We start from the raw sequence: 19728 nt of genomic DNA, 5'->3' as shown, positions 1-19728 counted from the left end.
GAAACCCGCTGTCGCCACTTCATGGGCTACTAGCAGCAATAGTCCTTTTATATGCACCATCCCACAGACAGGGTAGTACATACCACGGCCTTTGATATATCAGTCGTGGTGCACTGGCTGGAACGACAAATAGTCCAATGGGTCCATCGATGGAGATCGATCCCAGACCAAATGTTTGACATCTAATAGCCGATGATTAATAAATAAAATAAATGTGTTCTGGTGGTGTCGTTAAAACAACAACAACCATCTCTTAAATATCACACAATAGTTCCAGCTGTAGATTATTTTTTGTTGCGAATCCTCACCTACTCGTACATTCTCCACTACTTGAAAGCCATGTGCCACCGACCCTTTATACAACTGCACAATCGATAACAAATAAACATGAAACACGTGAAATAATTCATATTTATTGACATATAATACTACAACAGTCTGTTTATGCTTTGACTGCTATAACTTAATATTAACGTAGGGACATTATAACATTACAAAACATATATATATAATTATATATAACATAAATCGCGTTCTCCTAAAACATATAAAAACATATATTTCAAAGAAACAAAAACCTTGTTTCTTGTCCATGGCATGGTTTAACATGCTAGTTGAAGGAAATTCGCCATATGGGATATGTTCAGTTTTTAAAATGTTTTATATAATACATATGAATCTGGACAAACATGAGCTCGGACTTCATGTTGTTTTTAGAAATAAAAGGCACGTCAAGACGTCTTCAATTTAAGACTTAATGTTATTTAATTACAATAAAACAATTTATATTTAAATACAATACCCGCTGGGCATGATACAACATACACGTGTATATTATACTAGTCCCCAAATCAAATTGCATAATGCATTAAAAAAAACCCCAAATTTACCAGGCATAAAACTATATTGTATTTACCCATTCCAATCTTCATTAGCAAGGAATAAAAACTCTCGGACGGTTGTCGTTCCTCTTGCAACTGTACATTACTTCTAACCGACACTTATAGACACTGGCTTTTGCTAAAGACTTGAAGATAAGTCCAAGATACTTATTAGAAAACATTACTGCTCAGTTAAACATAAGCTTGTTTTGACTAAGTTTTTAACTGGTTTTTATAGTATTACCGTGAATAGGGGGGAAATAGTGGGGAGGGGCTGTAACCATCCTCCAGTAGAAACTCGGGTTTAGTTGATTTGAAACACTAATCCGTCATTGTCGTGACTCTCTGCTATGGATAAATACTGTCCCGGTGATAATAACTGATATAATAGAAAAACCTAATATTGTCACATATTAAAGGATTGGTATTGTATTGTCTTACCCTCTTTGTGTATAGTTATTTCCGTGTGAGGAATAATTTTATAGAAATAATAGACGTAAAATATTAGTATAACGATATTTTCCCAAATACTGCAATTTAGGTAACAAATTAGCAGGAAAACAGTATGATATGTTCACCTCACAATGATATAATGAATTCACTACACACAAGTCGTTTCTCTGCATTCTTACAGTGTGTTCCTTTTATCTCAGATTAACTTTTTCATTCGCTTATGATGCTTGAATAACATACACCAAAATGACACGTTGCTGTTAACGGTAAGTGTAGCCTATGTGGAAAGGAATCCCTGCTTCAGAACTGTTCGACACTTAAGCGTCCCTGATAAACCACGTGACAGTGGACCGTTACATTAACATTTCTTTCTTCTCCGTCTGTATGGACATTAATAATACAACTTCTGTCCTGTTCGAGCACTTCCACAGAGCACAGCAGCAAATTAGTCTGACTCGAAAGAGTTCGATACAACAAGGGAACATTTTAAAGCCAGTGATATGGTTTAGATGACCCCATAACCATCACATGATGCATTTAAACTAAACGTCTTCTTCCCGCATGGCGGTTGCGTTCTCATCATGTACAACGTGTCAAACTATGATAGTAGTTTTATTTGATCTCCGTACTTCTCCCGCGAAACAGAAGACTGCGACTCACAGGGAAGTCGCGGTATTGTCAAATGTTCCTTTTTACTCTGCCTTGTGCAAGGATACATTTTAAAAAATGCTAATGGTTTCAGATCTCGACTGCTTACATCAATCCATTGAAAGAGTCTTAAAGTTAAACTCTGTATTTTAGTGGCCTTTCAACTGGACTCTATTAACCGGACCTTAACTGGACTCTTTAACTAGACTCTGAACTGGACTATCATCTGTACCCTTTAAGTGGACTATCATCAGGACTCTATTAACTGGACTCCTGTTTCACTAGACTCTTGTTTCACTAGACTCTCAACTGGGCTCTATCATCTGGACTGTATATTAACTGGACTCTGTGGTGGCTGCCTCGTTCGCATGCGGTTCTAGAATAAAGTAGTTTGGATTTCCGTTCACGCTGCTGCTGTCTGATCCCGTGTCAGCGACCTCCTTGATCTGCAGCCTCGGTTTGGGTTTGGGCGACTTCTTGGGCACCTTGTCCACCTTGGTGTACTCCACGACTTCCCCGTCCAGGTCGATGATGCTCTTCGAGAACTTCCTCGGCGGGGTCAGCGGCGCGGGCGAGAACGTCGCCATCTCTGACGGTATGTGGTCGTAGTCGTCGGTGGGCGGTCTACCTGGTGGGACAGCGCTGTCGGTGAGGGCGTTCCTGTAGACGCCCGGGTGGGCGATGACGGGGGTGAGATTCCGCAGTCGGTTGTAGTCCTCGCTGTCGGCCGAGTTGCCGCCGGTCTCGCGCAGGATGGAGTAGTCGGTGCGGTTGTTGCCGTGATTCTTGGAGTGAACCGTGCCGAGGACGTCAGGCACGTCGTTGGACGCTGTCCGGGCGATGTTCTGACGACTCGAGATACTCTGCGAACAACAACAACACTTGGTGTTAACTACAGGTAACTACACAATAGAGAAAAGATCTGTATTAAATATAGTTGAAATACTAGTAGGCTATATTCAATTCAATTCAATTTATTGCATATTACCAAACAAACTGGTGTCAGCAAACAAATAAAAACAACAAATAACCAGCTACAGTATTAGTGTGGGCCTAACTACTCATAAACAATCATGTATGCAACCTTTTCGAAAATCACAACACACTTTGTTTGTTCAACACTGACCCTACTTCAACGTTATATCCTATATATTAAAGGCATATTGTCACAGACCACTGACCTATTTAATGGTCTAACAAAGTATTACCTGAACAAAAATAATTTGATTTGTCCCTAAATGTACTTTATTCAATCATCTTCATAACCACCATACTCCATTTATTAATGATATTTTGTAAAAATAACTGAATTATGGCAATGGTCCATAATTCAAAAACTAAAATTGACGAGAAGGTTTACATGGATTTCACTCCATCATGGCTCAGTTAAGGTGATGCGATAGCTAGATTTGGTTTCCAACAATTAATGTAATTTTTATTTATTATTCATTTTTAGAGAAATAAGGTCCTTAAATCCGTGACAGTATGCTTTTAAGTGATTCGCTTTTACTCAGATCATTATTGCTATATTCAGTTCTTGGTAAAAGAACGAACAAGGAGTAATCTAAGAATACGTCCTTACTCTCGCTCTGGATGGGAGCTGGTGCCAGGTTGAGAACCCAGTACCTACCAGCCTTATGTCCTATGGCTTAACCACAACACCAACAAGTCGTTATTACTTATATAATATTTACAAACTGTCCTAATTTAGTACTTAGGCTCACCACCCTTCCATAAATATGAACATAGTGTTGTATGACAGAGAGACCTATTGCTATTTGGTTAAACAAAAACTAAAAATCTAGCTATCAGATCTTTCTTAGTGTGTCATGCTGTAGCCCACGGAGCAGTTTAACAGTTAAGACTAAAATCACTGTAACATATATGACGTCGTCGTCTCACCGTTTCGTCGAGGACGTCGTAGACGTTGGATTCTCGCTTGTTGTAGCTATCGCAGGTCTGGTGACTCTTGGGTGTGGGCGAGACGCTGTGAAACACAAAATGACATTTTAAATCACAGCAGTCCGGCATTTGTGTATAGTGCTATATTGATTTACAGTTCACTACCTTTCAGTAGTATCTACATCCACCCTCCGCCCTCTCCCCCTCACAAAGGTCTAAGTTCTCAAAGTACACGACCCATCTTTGAAATATCAAGAACTTCACAAAAGTGGAGAGGATGCAACCGTCACCCACCCTAATATTTTTTGTATAGTCTTGACATAAGACGCATTTAATATAAACGTTCGAGTTGAAGAAAAGTTGACTTTTTTTGACAATTCTGTAACAGAGTTAATTATGGCCATTGGTATTTGGGAGACTTTAATGTTTAAAAATACATTGGAAATTAAAATTATCTAACTTGTTGAAATGTTTTCCGATGTGACACTGTACTTTAATTTTGTTTAATAACTGTGGTTAACACTTAAAATGATAATGAATTGTTTATCATTATTTGCAAATCCTTGATTCACGAATGCTAAAATTAAAGTTTGTTTCGTTTAACGACGCAGCTAGAGCCCAATAATGTATTCATCACCTGCTAATGGGTGTCAAACATTTGGTAATTCAGAAATGCTAATTCCGTACCTAACAATAGTCGAGTGGCAGGGCCAGTGTCCCCCCTACCACCTCATCCACGAATGAATGAATGAATGTTTAACGACACCCCAGCACGAAAAATACATCGGCTATTGGGTGTCAAACTATGGTAATGCAAATAAATAAAGTGATGATCAACATCAATATAAAAATTCAAGACTTAAACCAAAACAGTGTAAAGAACTGTGCAAAAACACAAATATCACAGAATTTTACGGATACTGAATTTTACTCAAAACTTCAATTTTGTGCTGTATTGGCCATTCTCAAAGAGAATGTTACACCCCTGCACCACGGTGAGGTTACAGCACACGCAGGGGCCTCATCCACGAAGTGAGAAAAAGGTGACTTTTTAGTCGAATAGCGAGATTTAGCTCAATCGGTTGAGTGCTCGCTTGATGTGCTTGCGTCGCAGGATCGAACCACTTCGGTGGATCCATTGGGTTTTTTCCCGTTCCAACCAGTGCACCACGAATGATTAAAGGCCTTGGTATGTGATTTCCTGTCTGTTGGAAAGTGCATATAAAAGATCCCTTGCTGCATTAAGAAAAATGTATCGGGTTTCCTATGATGACTACGTGTCAGAATTTGAGTTTGACATCCAATAGTCGATGATTAATTAATCAATGTGCTCCAGTGGTGTCGTTAAACAAAAACAGACTTTAACTTTTTAGTTGAGCCGAAGAATTCACCTGCTTTTTCTGTTAACAAAGTAACGTGAGGAATTCATCTCGTAGATAAACAAAATACACCGCTGATTGTCACTGGACTTGTTAGATAAGAAACCGTTTAAGGCTTGAATTCATTTTCAAAAACACTACACTGGTAAATACCATCAGCCTACCTCTTAGGTCGTCTCTCGACCGTGTTACGACGTTCTAGGACACGCGCTCGACACATCTTCACCAGACAAATGAGGATAGTCATAATGATGACCCCGCCCACTACCCCGCCCACCAGCGCCTCGATCAACAGGATCTGGGAGGTACGTATGCCGTTGTCTTTGTTGTATCTGGTTGTCGGGGGCGTGGTCTTTATCACGTGACGGAACGGGTCGTTTAGGAGGTGTGACATGCGAATTGTTGACTCCTTCACGCCTGACAAGAAATTTTGACTTGATGAAAATGATCACAAACATTTGAAAAGTTGTAAACGTTTTTAATGTCATGGGTAACAGCAATAGGCTAGAGTAATACACACCAAACAATTCAGTACATATAACAATACAAATAAGTCTCTATTTAAACCAAATATAGTTAATACATACACTATTATAATGAATAAAAAACATAGTAGGCCTATGATTTAAAATGATGCCATATTTTATATTATCTTAAACTAATTATTTATGGTGACTTAGAGTTTACGATCTCCAAAGTCAAGTCTACCGTTAAACAATGAATTCAATAAATATATTTATACAAATAAGACGTTTTTAATACTGAAATTAATGAATGGATAAATTAAATAAACAAATAAATATAAATATATATAAATAAAAATATAAATGAATAAATAAATAAATGAATGAATGAATAAAGTTAAAAGAAGTGACTGATTTTAATTACTCAACGTACTGGTAAAGAAATACTCACAGGCCAAGAAGATAGCCTTCATTAAATGATTTGTGTGTACGGAAGCCCTCAGACAGTTTGCCAACTCGCAGAGGTATGTGTGTGACCTTGAAAAAGAGAAGTAATTTTTAACAATCTAATCTAAGAAAGTCTCTGATATTTCTCACTGTATCATATATGAGTGAAAATATGTCTGTATGTTTAACAATCTAATGTAAGAAAGTCTCTGATATTTCTCACTGTATCATGAGTGAAAATATGTCTGTATGTTTAACAATCTAATGTAAAAAAGTCTCTGATATTTCTCACTGTATCATGAGTGAAAATATGTCTGTATGTTTAACAATATTACGGAGAAAAACGTTTGTTTTGTTTAACGACACCACTAAATCATTGATTGTGTATTAATCATCGAATATTGGATGTCAAACATATGGTAATTTTGACACAGTCACAGAGAGGAAACCCGCTACAGTTTTCAACTAGTAGCAAGGGATCTTTTATATGCACCATCCTACAGAGAGTATAGCACATACCACGGCCTTTGATTCACCAGTCGTGGTTACTCTGGCTGGAACAAGATATAGCCCGACGGGGATCGATCCCATACCGACCGCACATCAAGCGAGCGCTTTACCACTGGGCTTCGTCCCGCCCCGTATTACAGAAAAGTCATTCGCTTGATATAACTAATAGTACAGAACATTGGGGTGCACTTTAGGTGCACATTCATTCGCTTGATATAACTAATAGTACAGAACATTGGGGTGCACTTTAGGTGCACATTCATTCGCTTGATATAACTAATAGTGCAGAACATTGGGGTGCACTTTAGGTGCACATTCATTCGCTTGATATAACTAATAGTGCAGAACATTGGGGTGCACTTTAGGTGCACATTCATTCGCTTGATATAACTAATAGTGCAGAACATTGGGGTGCACTTTAGGTGCACATTCATTCGCTTGATATAACTAATAGTATAGAACATTGGGGTGCACTTTAGGTGCACATTCAAACGTTTTTGGACAAACTATAAACTTTAAACATTTTATAATTGTGACTTATACACCAGGGCCGTGGCTAGGATTTTTTTTTTTGGGGGGGGGGGGGGTGCAACTGAGTAGTTAATAGTCTAAAACTCCTTAAACAGTTAAGAAGAGAATTTTCTTTAAGCTTTCCCGATTTTTTCGGGGGGGGGGGGGAACTGCTCCCCCTTGCTCCCCCCGCTAGCTACGGCCCTGTACACACTTTTGTTTTGACCACATTTACCGATTTGTCTTTAAATAAAAAAGTTTAAAACTCATTCTCATACAGAAATATGATTTTAGACATACTAGTATTGTCGTTTTGATTATTTACTCCCCAAAACACACCAAACCTAGGTTTGGATCTTGGTCTGGTGAGTATGACGCTGTCTAAATATAGCACATCTTCTGTGTCGTCTGCTGCCAGATCTGTAGTTCACGCTACCGTGTGTTTTGTCACATTCGATTCTGTGCGTTTCGTTTTTGACTGATACACTCGCCAGACCCAAACCCAAACCCAGACCCAGACCCAGTTCCAATGTATTTGTGGGTCTTCGGATACACTGAATGAACAAACGTCTGGAATATTGACAACTACAAAGAGGTGAGCAAGTATCTATGTATTGATGGTCTTACTTGCATTGGCCCGCGCCAGGATGCTCGAGATCTCGGTAACACATGAACGACATGACCTCTTGGTCCACCTGAGCCTTGCAGTAGTAAGCTGAAATTGAAGAACCACTTATAAGGACAGTTGAAGAAAAAGCGAAAAATACCGAGAAACAATTTTAAAACCCCAAACCTAAAACAAAACAAAACAAAACAAACAAACAATAAAAGAAAGAAAGAAATGTTTTATTTAACGACGCACTCAACACATTTTATTTACGGTTATATGGCGTCAGACACATGGTTAAGGACCACGCAGATTTTGAGAGGAAACCCGCTGTCGCCACTACATGGGCTACTCTTTCCAATTAGCAGCAAGGTATACTAGTGGCCTTTGTTGAACCAGTTATGGATCACTGGTCGGTGCAAGTGGTTTACACCTACCCATTGCGCCTTGCGGAACGCTCACTCAGGGTTTGGAGTCGGTATCTGGATTAAAAATCCCATGCCTCGACTGGGATCCGGACACTTTACCTACCAGCCTGTAGACCAATGGCCTAACCACGACGCTACCGAGGCCGGTACAATAAAACAAAACGCAACAACAAACAAATACTCGTAATCCCAGAAAATAAAACCTGATAACATGAGAAGAATGGGTAAACGCGACAACTTACTTTGACAGCCACAAAGTACATAATAGATACAGGTATCAATGTCATACGATTTATACTTTGTCCCACCCTCCTTTGTAAATAACGTCAGCTCTTCACGGTGTAGAAAAAATAGATCTGCGTTTTGGGTATAACATGAAGGTCCTATGTACAATTTCATTAATTAGTCAGAAAATAAATTCAAAAGTAATACTTGTCTAGTGTCATACCATTGTTTTTCTAAATATTTGCATGCTAAGAATCCTACATGTGTTTCCCTGAAACTAACACACAGTTAAAGAACACTACCTGTGTTTGTTCACAAACCAACATGTCAAGAGTCCTACCTTTGCTTGTTTCTAAACCAATGCCAGATGAAGAGTCTTACTTTCACTTATTAAACAACGATCATATCCAGAGTTCTAGATTTGCTTGTTAACAAACATACACACCAAGTGTTCTAGGTTTACTTGTTAACAAATATACACGTCAAGTGTTCTAGGTGTGCTTGTTAACAAATATACACGCCAAGTGTTCTAGCTGTGCTGTCCAGAAACTAACACCAAAAGTTCTACGTTTGCTTGTCTCAATATCGAGGAGAAGTCAAGCGTCTCACCCCTGTTCAGACACTACCATGCCTAGATTCCTACGTTTGCTTGTCTCAATATCGAGGAGAAGTCAAGCGTCTCACCCCTGTTCAGACACTACCATGCCTAGATGCCTACGTTTGCTTGTCTCAAAATCGAGGAGAAGTCAAGCGTCTCACCCCTGTTCAGACACTACCATGCCTAGATTCCTACGTTTGCTTGTCTCAATATTGAAGAGAAGTCAAGCGTCTTACCCCTGTTCAGACGCTACCATGCCTAGATTCCTACGTTTGCTTGTCTCAAAATCGAGGAGAAGTCAAGCGTCTTACCCCTGTTCAGACACTACCATGCCTAGATTCCTACGTTTGCTTGTCTCAAAATCGAGGAGGTCAAGCGTCTTACCCCTGTTCAGACACTACCATGCCTAGATTCCTACGTTTGCTTGTCTCAATATCGAGGAGAAGTCAAGCGTCTTACCCCTGTTCAGACACTACCATGCCTAGATGCCTATGTTTGCTAGTCTCAAAATCGAGGAGAAGTCAAGCGTCTTACCCTTGTTCAGACACTACCATGCCTAGATGCCTACGTTTGCTTGTCTCAAAATCGAGGAGAAGTCAAACGTCTTACCCCTGTTCAGACACTACCATGCCTAGATGCCTACGTTTGCTTGTCTCAAAATCGAGGAGAAGTCAAGCGTCTTACCCCTGTTCAGACACTACCATGCCTAGATTCCTACGTTTGCTTGTCTCAACATCGAGGAGAAGTCAAGCGTCTTACCCCTGTTCAGACACTACCATTCCTAGATTCCTACGTTTGCTTGTCCAGAAACTCAACATTTTTGGTTGTACCCACACCTATGCCAGGTCAAAGTCTTACTAACTAAACTAAACACCAAGAGTCTTACCTTTGTTTGTCTAGACAGTAAGACGAGGAGTCGTACATGTGTTTGTCTAGACAGTAAGACGAAGAGTCCTATATGTGTTTGTCTAGATAGTAAGACGAGGACTCGCACATGTGTTTGTCTAGGCAGTAAGACGAAGAGTCGTACATGTGTTTGTCTAGAAAATAAGACGAGGAGTCATACCTTTGTTTGTTTAGAAAGTAAGACGAGGAGTTTTACGTATGTTTGTCTAGAAAGTAAGACGAGGAGTCGTACAATGTGTTTGTCTAGAAAGAAAGACGAGGAGTTTTACGTGTTTGTCTAGAAAGTAAGACGAGGAGTTTTACGTGTGTTTGTCTAGAAAGTAAGATGAAGAGTCCTACCTTTGTTTGTCTGGAAAGTAAGACGAGAAATTTTACGTGTGTTTGTCTAGAAAGTAAGACGAGGAGTCCTACCTTTGTTTGTCTAGAAAGTATGACGAGGAATCCTACCTTTGCTCGTCCAAATGCTGAACAGCACGTTCTGGTCGGTGTTGATAGCTAACTTGGCGAACGACGCGAAGGCGAACGGCAGCCCGTCCAGCAGATGGTCGATCTCGATACGACACGCATGCGTGCCCGCGTCCTCGATCTCGCACAGACACCGCAAAAACCTGAATCACAACAGTAAGTAAAACCTGAATCACAACAGTAAGTAAAACCTGAATCACAACAGTAAGTAAAACCTGAATCACAGCAGTAAGTAAAACCTGAATCACAACAGTAAGTAAAACCTGAATCACAACAGTAAGTAAAACCTGAATCACAGCAGTAAGTAAAACCTGAATCACAGCAGTAAGTAAAACCTGAATCACAACAGTAAGTAAAACCTGAATCACAGCAGTAAGTAAAACCTGAATCACAAAAGTAAGTAAAACCTAAATCACAACAGTAAGTAAAACCTGAATCACAGCAGTAATAAAACCTGAATCACAAATCACTGCAGTAAGTGAAACCTGAATCACAACAGTAAGTGAAACCTGAATCACAGCAACAGTAAGTAAAACCTGAATCACAAATCATAAAAGTAAGTAAAACCTGAATCACAAATCATAAAAGTAAGTATAACTGCTAGGCGCCAAACACATGTAAATATATAGCTGGTATAACTGCTAGGCGCCAAGCACATGTAAATATATGGCCAGTATAACTGTTAGGCATCAAACACATGTAAACATATAGACGGTATAACTGCTAGGCGCCAAACACATGTAAAGGTATGGCCGGTATAACCGCTAGGCGCCAAACACATGCAAAGATATGGCCAGTATAACTGCTAGGCGCCAAACACATGTAAAGGTATGTCAGTATAACTGCTAGGCGCCAAACACATGTAAACATATAGCTGGTATAACTGCTAGGCGCCAAGCACATGTAAATATATGGCCAGTATAACTGTTAGGCACCAAACACATGTAAACATATAGACGGTATAACTGCTAGGCGCCAAACACATGTAAAGGTATGGCCGGTATAACTGCTAGGCGCCAAACACATGTAAAGGTATGGCCAGTATAACTGCTAGGCGCCAAACACATGTAAAGGTATGGCCAGTATAACTGCTAGGCGCCAAACACATGTAAAGGTATGGCCAGTATAACTGCTAGGCGCCAAACACATGTAAAGGTATGGCCGGTATAACTGCTAGGCGCCAAACACATGTAAACATATAGCCGGTATAACTGCTAGGCGCCAAACACATGTAAAGGTATGGCCAGTATAACTGCTAGGCGCCAAACACATGTAAAGGTATGGCTGGTATAACCGCTAGGCGCCAAACACATGCAAAGGTATGGCCGGTATAACTGCTAGACGCCAAACACATGTAAACATATAGCCGGTATAACTGCTAGGCGCCAAACACATGTAAAGGTATGGCCAGTATAACCGCTAGGCGCCAAACACATGTAAAGGTATGGCCAGTATAACCGCTAGGCGCCAAACACATGTAAAGGTATGGCCAGTATAACCGCTAGGCGCCAGACACATGTAAAGGTATGGCCAGTATAACCGCTAGGCGCCAAACACATGTAAAGGTATGGCCAGTATAACTGCTAGGCGCCAAACACATGTAAAGGTATGGCCAGTATAACTGCTAGGCGCCAAACACATGCGAATGTATGGCCGGTATAACTGCTAGGCGCCAAACACATGTAAAGGTATGGCCAGTATAACTGCTAGGCGCCAAACACATGTAAAGGTATGGCCAGTATAACTGCTAAGCGCCAAACACATGTAAAGGTATGGCCAGTATAACTGCTAGGCGCCAAACACATGTAAAGGTATGGCCGGTATAACTGCTAGGCGCCAAACACATGCGAATGTATGGCCGGTATAACTGCTAGGCGCCAAACACATGTAAAGGTATGGCCAGTATAACTGCTAGGCGCCAAACACATGCAAAGGTATGGCCAGTATAACTGCTAGGCGCCAAACACATGTAAAGGTATGGCCAGTATAACTGCTAGGCGCCAAACACATGTAAAGGTATGGCCAGTATAACTGCTAGGCGCCAAACACATGCGAATGTATGGCCGGTATAATTGCTAGGCGCCAAACACATGTAAACATATAGCCGGTATAACTGCTAGGCGCCAAACACATGTAAAGGTATGGCCAGTATAACTGCTAGGCGCCAAACACATGTAAAGGTATGGCCAGTATAACTGCTAGGCGCCAAACACATGTAAAGGTATGGCCGGTATAACTGCTAGGCGCCAAACACATGCGAATGTATGGCCGGTATAACTGCTAGGCGCCAAACACATGTAAAGGTATGGCCAGTATAACTGCTAGGCGCCAAACACATGCAAAGGTATAGCCAGTATAACTGCTAGGCGCCAAACACATGTAAAGGTATGGCCAGTATAACTGCTAGGCGCCAAACACATGTAAAGGTATGGCCAGTATAACTGCTAGGCGCCAAACACATGCGAATGTATGGCCGGTATAACTGCTAGGCGCCAAACACATGTAAAGGTATGGCCGGTATAACCGCTAGGCGCCAAACACATGCAAAGGTATGGCCGGTATAACTGCTAGATGCCAAACACATGTAAACATATAGCCGGTATAACTGCTAGGCGCCAAACACATGTAAAGGTATGGCCAGTATAACCGCTAGGCGCCAAACACATGTAAAGGTATGGCCAGTATAACCGCTAGGCGCCAAACACATGTAAAGGTATGGCCAGTATAACCGCTAGGCGCCAGACACATGTAAAGGTATGGCCAGTATAACCGCTAGGCGCCAAACACATGTAAAGGTATGGCCAGTATAACTGCTAGGCGCCAAACACATGTAAAGGTATGGCCAGTATAACTGCTAGGCGCCAAACACATGCGAATGTATGGCCGGTATAACTGCTAGGCGCCAAACACATGTAAAGGTATGGCCAGTATAACTGCTAGGCGCCAAACACATGTAAAGGTATGGCCAGTATAACTGCTAAGCGCCAAACACATGTAAAGGTATGGCCAGTATAACTGCTAGGCGCCAAACACATGTAAAGGTATGGCCGGTATAACTGCTAGGCGCCAAACACATGCGAATGTATGGCCGGTATAACTGCTAGGCGCCAAACACATGTAAAGGTATGGCCAGTATAACTGCTAGGCGCCAAACACATGCAAAGGTATGGCCAGTATAACTGCTAGGCGCCAAACACATGTAAAGGTATGGCCAGTATAACTGCTAGGCGCCAAACACATGTAAAGGTATGGCCAGTATAACTGCTAGGCGCCAAACACATGCGAATGTATGGCCGGTATAACTGCTAGGCGCCAAACACATGTAAACATATAGCCGGTATAACTGCTAGGCGCCAAACACATGTAAAGGTATGGCCAGTATAACTGCTAGGCGCCAAACACATGTAAAGGTATGGCCAGTATAACTGCTAGGCGCCAAACACATGTAAAGGTATGGCCGGTATAACTGCTAGGCGCCAAACACATGCGAATGTATGGCCGGTATAACTGCTAGGCGCCAAACACATGCAAAGGTATAGCCAGTATAACTGCTAGGCGCCAAACACATGTAAAGGTATGGCCAGTATAACTGCTAGGCGCCAAACACATGTAAAGGTATGGCCAGTATAACTGCTAGGCGCCAAACACATGTGAATGTATGGCCGGTATAACTGCTAGGCGCCAAACACATGTAAAGGTATGGCCGGTATAACCGCTAGGCGCCAAACACATGCAAAGGTATGGCCGGTATAACTGCTAGACGCCAAACACATGTAAACATATAGCCGGTATAACTGCTAGGCGCCAAACACATGTAAAGGTATGGCCAGTATAACCGCTAGGCGCCAAACACATGTAAAGGTATGGCCAGTATAACCGCTAGGCGCCAAACACATGTAAAGGTATGGCCAGTATAACCGCTAGGCGCCAGACACATGTAAAGGTATGGCCAGTATAACCGCTAGGCGCCAAACACATGTAAAGGTATGGCCAGTATAACTGCTAGGCGCCAAACACATGTAAAGGTATGGCCAGTATAACTGCTAGGCGCCAAACACATGCGAATGTATGGCCGGTATAACTGCTAGGCGCCAAACACATGTAAAGGTATGGCCAGTATAACTGCTAGGCGCCAAACACATGTAAAGGTATGGCCAGTATAACTGCTAAGCGCCAAACACATGTAAAGGTATGGCCAGTATAACTGCTAGGCGCCAAACACATGTAAAGGTATGGCCGGTATAACTGCTAGGCGCCAAACACATGCGAATGTATGGCCGGTATAACTGCTAGGCGCCAAACACATGTAAAGGTATGGCCAGTATAACTGCTAGGCGCCAAACACATGCAAAGGTATGGCCAGTATAACTGCTAGGCGCCAAACACATGTAAAGGTATGGCCAGTATAACTGCTAGGCGCCAAACACATGTAAAGGTATGGCCAGTATAACTGCTAGGCGCCAAACACATGCGAATGTATGGCCGGTATAACTGCTAGGCGCCAAACACATGTAAACATATAGCCGGTATAACTGCTAGGCGCCAAACACATGTAAAGGTATGGCCAGTATAACTGCTAGGCGCCAAACACATGTAAAGGTATGGCCAGTATAACTGCTAGGCGCCAAACACATGTAAAGGTATGGCCGGTATAACTGCTAGGCGCCAAACACATGCGAATGTATGGCCGGTATAACTGCTAGGCGCCAAACACATGTAAAGGTATGGCCAGTATAACTGCTAGGCGCCAAACACATGCGAATGTATGGCCGGTATAACTGCTAGGCGCCAAACACATGTAAAGGTATGGCCAGTATAACTGCTAGGCGCCAAACACATGTAAAGGTATGGCCAGTATAACTGCTAGGCGCCAAACACATGCGAATGTATGGCCGGTATAACTGCTAGGCGCCAAACACATGCGAATGTATGGCCGGTATAACTGCTAGACGCAGACGTAAACTTACGATGTTTTGTGAAATGGGCCCTAGGGTTGTAACATACACGGCGGTACAGGAGGGATGAAACATCGTGTTACGGATCTCCTAAGGTAGTAGCAGTCCTCCTGAGGATGAACACCTGGCCTCAGATTACAGTTATCTTCCCATTTGGTTGTCCAAAATCCGGACATTTGACTGCGCAAGTAGTCTGCTGTTTGACTGTGATTATTTCATGGCAGACAGCTATGAAGTGGCAACTGTTTGACTGAAGTGACAGGGGATAGCATGTAGTTTGTAAACATGTGTAACTTGTTGACATTGAAGACTTGTTTCTGGTAATTCCGGCCCATGCAAAATTAGTGCTTTTTGTGTAAAATGGGTGTACTCCGGCCTGGTTTAGAGGGTGTGTCTGTTTAAACCAATATGCTGGGAGAAAGAGCTGGACAACAGGGGTTGTCCTTTTCAGGGTATGTGTCCCCCATGCAGGCAAAGGTACATACAAAACTTCACGGGCCTGCTGATATTAATAAAAATGTTATAGCCACTAAGGCTATATAGAAACATATAGCGAAATTAATTGTGGTCTGAGGCCAACTGATAGTGGATCATAGATGCAGTCTCGACTTTGCCTAAAACATCTTTTCGACTTCCTTGTGCAGAGATACGATTTTGATCATACTTCAGTGTTGATATTCCCGCGTTAATTATTCAGATTATGCGCGGAATCGGATAATTCACAGTTAAATATGAAATTATGACACTTGGATATATGATAATCCATCTAGTATAGAGTATTCCTTTGTAATAAGTCAGTATTTGATAATGAACCATTATAAGAAAATTATATGACATTCATTCAGTATGAAATATGATTAATATGACTTTCAGTTTTAGCATGCTATTTCTTCATGATAAAATATATTATCTTGAAAGTCAGTGATCGTGAAAACGCACACTGCTTACTAAATAGCAACAATGGACGTCGAAACTGATCATCAGCGACTGGCCCTGTCCTGCCTAAACCGTAATGCCAGACGACACTGGGGTTAACTCAACATAAGCACACAAATACTTAAAATAAATGCAGAAAAGAACGTTACCCGTCTGCTTTAGTGACGTTGTACTCGGACAGACTGTGCATGATGGCGCACTTATCGTGCACGGACTGGTGTGACTGGTCCGTGAGGTCGTCGTGTGTGTCGTGCTGGGTCGCGCCCATGTTGAGGCCACTTCCAGGTTGGTTAAATAGCGCTGTCAGGTTTCCTCTGCAACAACAGCGAAGATTGATTTAGTACACATTTGACAGGTGGTTCAGGCGATTAGGAAGTCCCATAGTCAGACTACATAGTATGTTCCTTGTACGTTATACAAGTGAATATAATTATTTATTTTACAATAAATAAATAAATATATAAATAAATATATAAATAAATAAATAAATAAATAAATAAATGATTAAAACAAATAGACTTAGACAAACAGATACACTTAACTGAATGTATATCTGAAACTGCCCGAGGCGAGAGATCGATCGCCCCACGAATGATCCATGAAAGACCATGGTATGTTCTGTCCTGTCTATGAGAAAATCCATGTAAAATAGGTAGGAGTGCGTTTCTCTCATTATCTCGACCAATAACCATAATGAACATACTATTTATTACGTCTGATGCCAGATATATGTGGTTTACTATGCGTTCACTCGTCGTTAAACAAATGGTACTTTCATTGTATTATATCCATCCCAAATGAAGAGGAAACACGACCTATGACGGTGATACTGTTAGTGTATAAGAAATATCTGACGGTTTGACAGTCTGACCATAACCAGTCTGGTGTTCCGCCGTGACCAGTCGATAATGGCAAATGTTACATCTTTAAGTACTAGCAGTGGTAGTGGAGGGGGCGGGGGGTGCAAAGGAGTGCAGCTTGAGGTTTAGTGGAGGTAGTGACAGGGATTGTAGTTACAGCATTTAAAGGAAGGGCGAAGCAATGTAGCTTACTAGATTAATGGGGGGGGGGGGGGGGGGTGGGGTTGGGTAGTGGTGGTTGTAGGTGGTGGTGGTGGTGGGTGGTGCAGTTTTGAGTACTTACGATGCGAGGTCGTTTTTGGCGACCGGAGCTCGAGGAAATAAATCAAACTCCATTCCAAAACTACGAAACGTGCTGACCCACATTACGAGAAATGCTGGAAACAATGTCACAAAAACAATGATAACACAAACAGAATTACACAATGAACTTTTAAGGAAAGTTAATATGATAGTAGTACATACAATTGTGGAATGCTACAGAGTGAGGAGATGTCAGTGTTGCTTTTAACACATTATTGTCATTAAATACTACTGACTTCAAGAAAAACACAACCCACAACCTCTAATACAACGGACATTGAAATTATGCTAATTTTGAAAATGTTACGAAAACACAATACTGAAAAATATATAATTACAGAGTATTTTTTAAAGTGATGCTTTACTAACATATCTTTGGTTACTTCCAAATGCAACAATACCCCCATCTCGAAAAGTAAATTACAGTTTTGTTTTACAGTAAGTAACGCAATTAAATCTATACTAATAAAATAACAACAGCCATCCTCAAATTACTTCAGTGTTTTGAATTTATCTTTATTAATATATTCATATAACAGACATGTCTAAAAGTTATATGTCGCATACTGTAATGCTAATGAGATGTGATGTTCGATGCGATAGTATGAAAGTAAAATATGGGGTTTTTTCATATATAAATTAGCTAAAGAAATTCCATCCCTCTCGACTTTAAAAAAAAGAAAAAAGGAATATAACATATACATTAAATATCGATTATAATTTTACAAACTTCAAAACTTCATAGTTGTGAAAATGTTCAGTATACTACACTAATAGAAATCAGATTTACGCCATCTTGGTTTTAAAAATCATATCTTCACTTCTCTAATTCAGCGATTAATGCATTTTATTGACCATTTAAATTAAATTAATTTACCATCGCCCAGTATAAGATGTATTAATATTACACGTGTAATAGGTAAATACTTACTATATAGTATTACATCCCGACGTCTCATGTTAAAGTATTCCAGTGTTAATACCTGCCCAAGCAGAACCCCGGATGTCCACGAACATTGATTTCTGATCAACTGGCTGTTTGACTGACGTAGGTAAAATGCCAGTCATTATCGACATAGCACAGAGTGGCGACCATCTGTCAAAGTGACAGGCCCGTCATGGAGACGCGAAGAACGTCGCTGACGTAACGCAGACGTATGACTCAGTTGAAGATAGCACACACAACCACCGGAATAGAGCCTGCTTAGTTAATTAATTAATTATGAGTATTTTTATTAATTAAGTGATTCGTAAACGTCAATAATTAATGGATGTTCTATATTTCAGAAAGGTCTCGCTATGTTGAGGCTAAATCTCACATTATGGGAATCCAGGGTCTAATAAACCTCGTAAAAACGAATAGTTCTCACTAAACAAACTAAAGCTATAGAGATTTACTGGCGACAACAACGACCATGGCAATGATTATGAGGCAATAGTGTTCACTTGTAGAGGCAAAATATAATATTAAAAATAAAGTTTGTTTTATTTTACTAGTTACGTAACCATCGGTTATTAGATTTTAAACATTTGGTCATTTCGACTCATAGTCTTCAGAGGAAACCCGCTACATTTTGCATTAGCACCAAGGAATCTTTTATATAAATTGAGAATATTAATGTGTTTTCGACGGGTCATAGGGTCAATTCATATCGGTGCACCCATTCGGTTGTTTTTGTTTAAACTAGTGCTCCTCGGCTGCTATATCACAGCGGGTTTCTCCTCTCGCTCTCTAGACCACACGTTGATGATCTAGCAGACGTAATTATTAATGTGCTGGGTTGTTTGGCGATAGTTAAACAAACATTACGTTCATTTCTTTGTCGATCTCCACCAGTAGACCCATTCTCTGTTTTTCCCCTGTCCCAACCAGTGTCCAACGCCTGGTACATAAAAGATCGTGGTATGTGCTGTCCTGACTGTGGGAAAGTCAATATAAAATGTATTTTGCTAAGCTATGATTATATTTCACAATTACCAATTATTTGACATCCAGTAACCGATGATTCAGAAATCAGTGTGCTCTAGTCGTGTCATTAAAGAAAACAAAGTAACTTTTTCCTTTTTTTGATGGAACACAGTTTAAGTAATAACCATGTCTTCCGATATTTTGAGGATAGTTTTGATGGAACACAGTTTAAGTAATGACCATGTCTTCCGATATTTTGAGGATAGTTTTGATGATCGCCCTAATGGCATACTGATAAGAAAAGAAGCGAGTAACCGTATCAATCAGAAAAAACCTGCATCT

The 19728-nt window shown here is 40.8% G+C and overlaps 1 protein-coding gene across 1 annotated transcript; it reads right to left on the bottom strand.

Moving 5' to 3' along the window:
* Positions 1–393: 393 nt before the first annotated feature.
* Positions 394–18533, bottom strand: LOC121366976. The gene is made up of 9 exons (XM_041491198.1): positions 18409–18533; positions 17458–17551; positions 16464–16628; positions 10406–10566; positions 7822–7909; positions 6179–6264; positions 5428–5680; positions 3885–3969; positions 394–2845 (listed from the first exon to the last, which is right to left on the bottom strand). Exons 1-9 carry the CDS (start codon positions 18434–18436, stop codon positions 2318–2320), a joined length of 1488 nt encoding a protein of 495 aa, XP_041347132.1. The 5' UTR covers positions 18437–18533; the 3' UTR covers positions 394–2317.
* Positions 18534–19728: the final 1195 nt, after the last annotated feature.

This window comes from Gigantopelta aegis, chromosome 3 (assembly GCF_016097555.1).
Source record: "Gigantopelta aegis isolate Gae_Host chromosome 3, Gae_host_genome, whole genome shotgun sequence".
Taxonomy (NCBI): Eukaryota; Metazoa; Mollusca; class Gastropoda; order Neomphalida; family Peltospiridae; genus Gigantopelta; species Gigantopelta aegis.
Note: the sequence above shows the minus strand (reverse complement) of the source record. Positions and strands in the feature narration are given on the sequence as shown.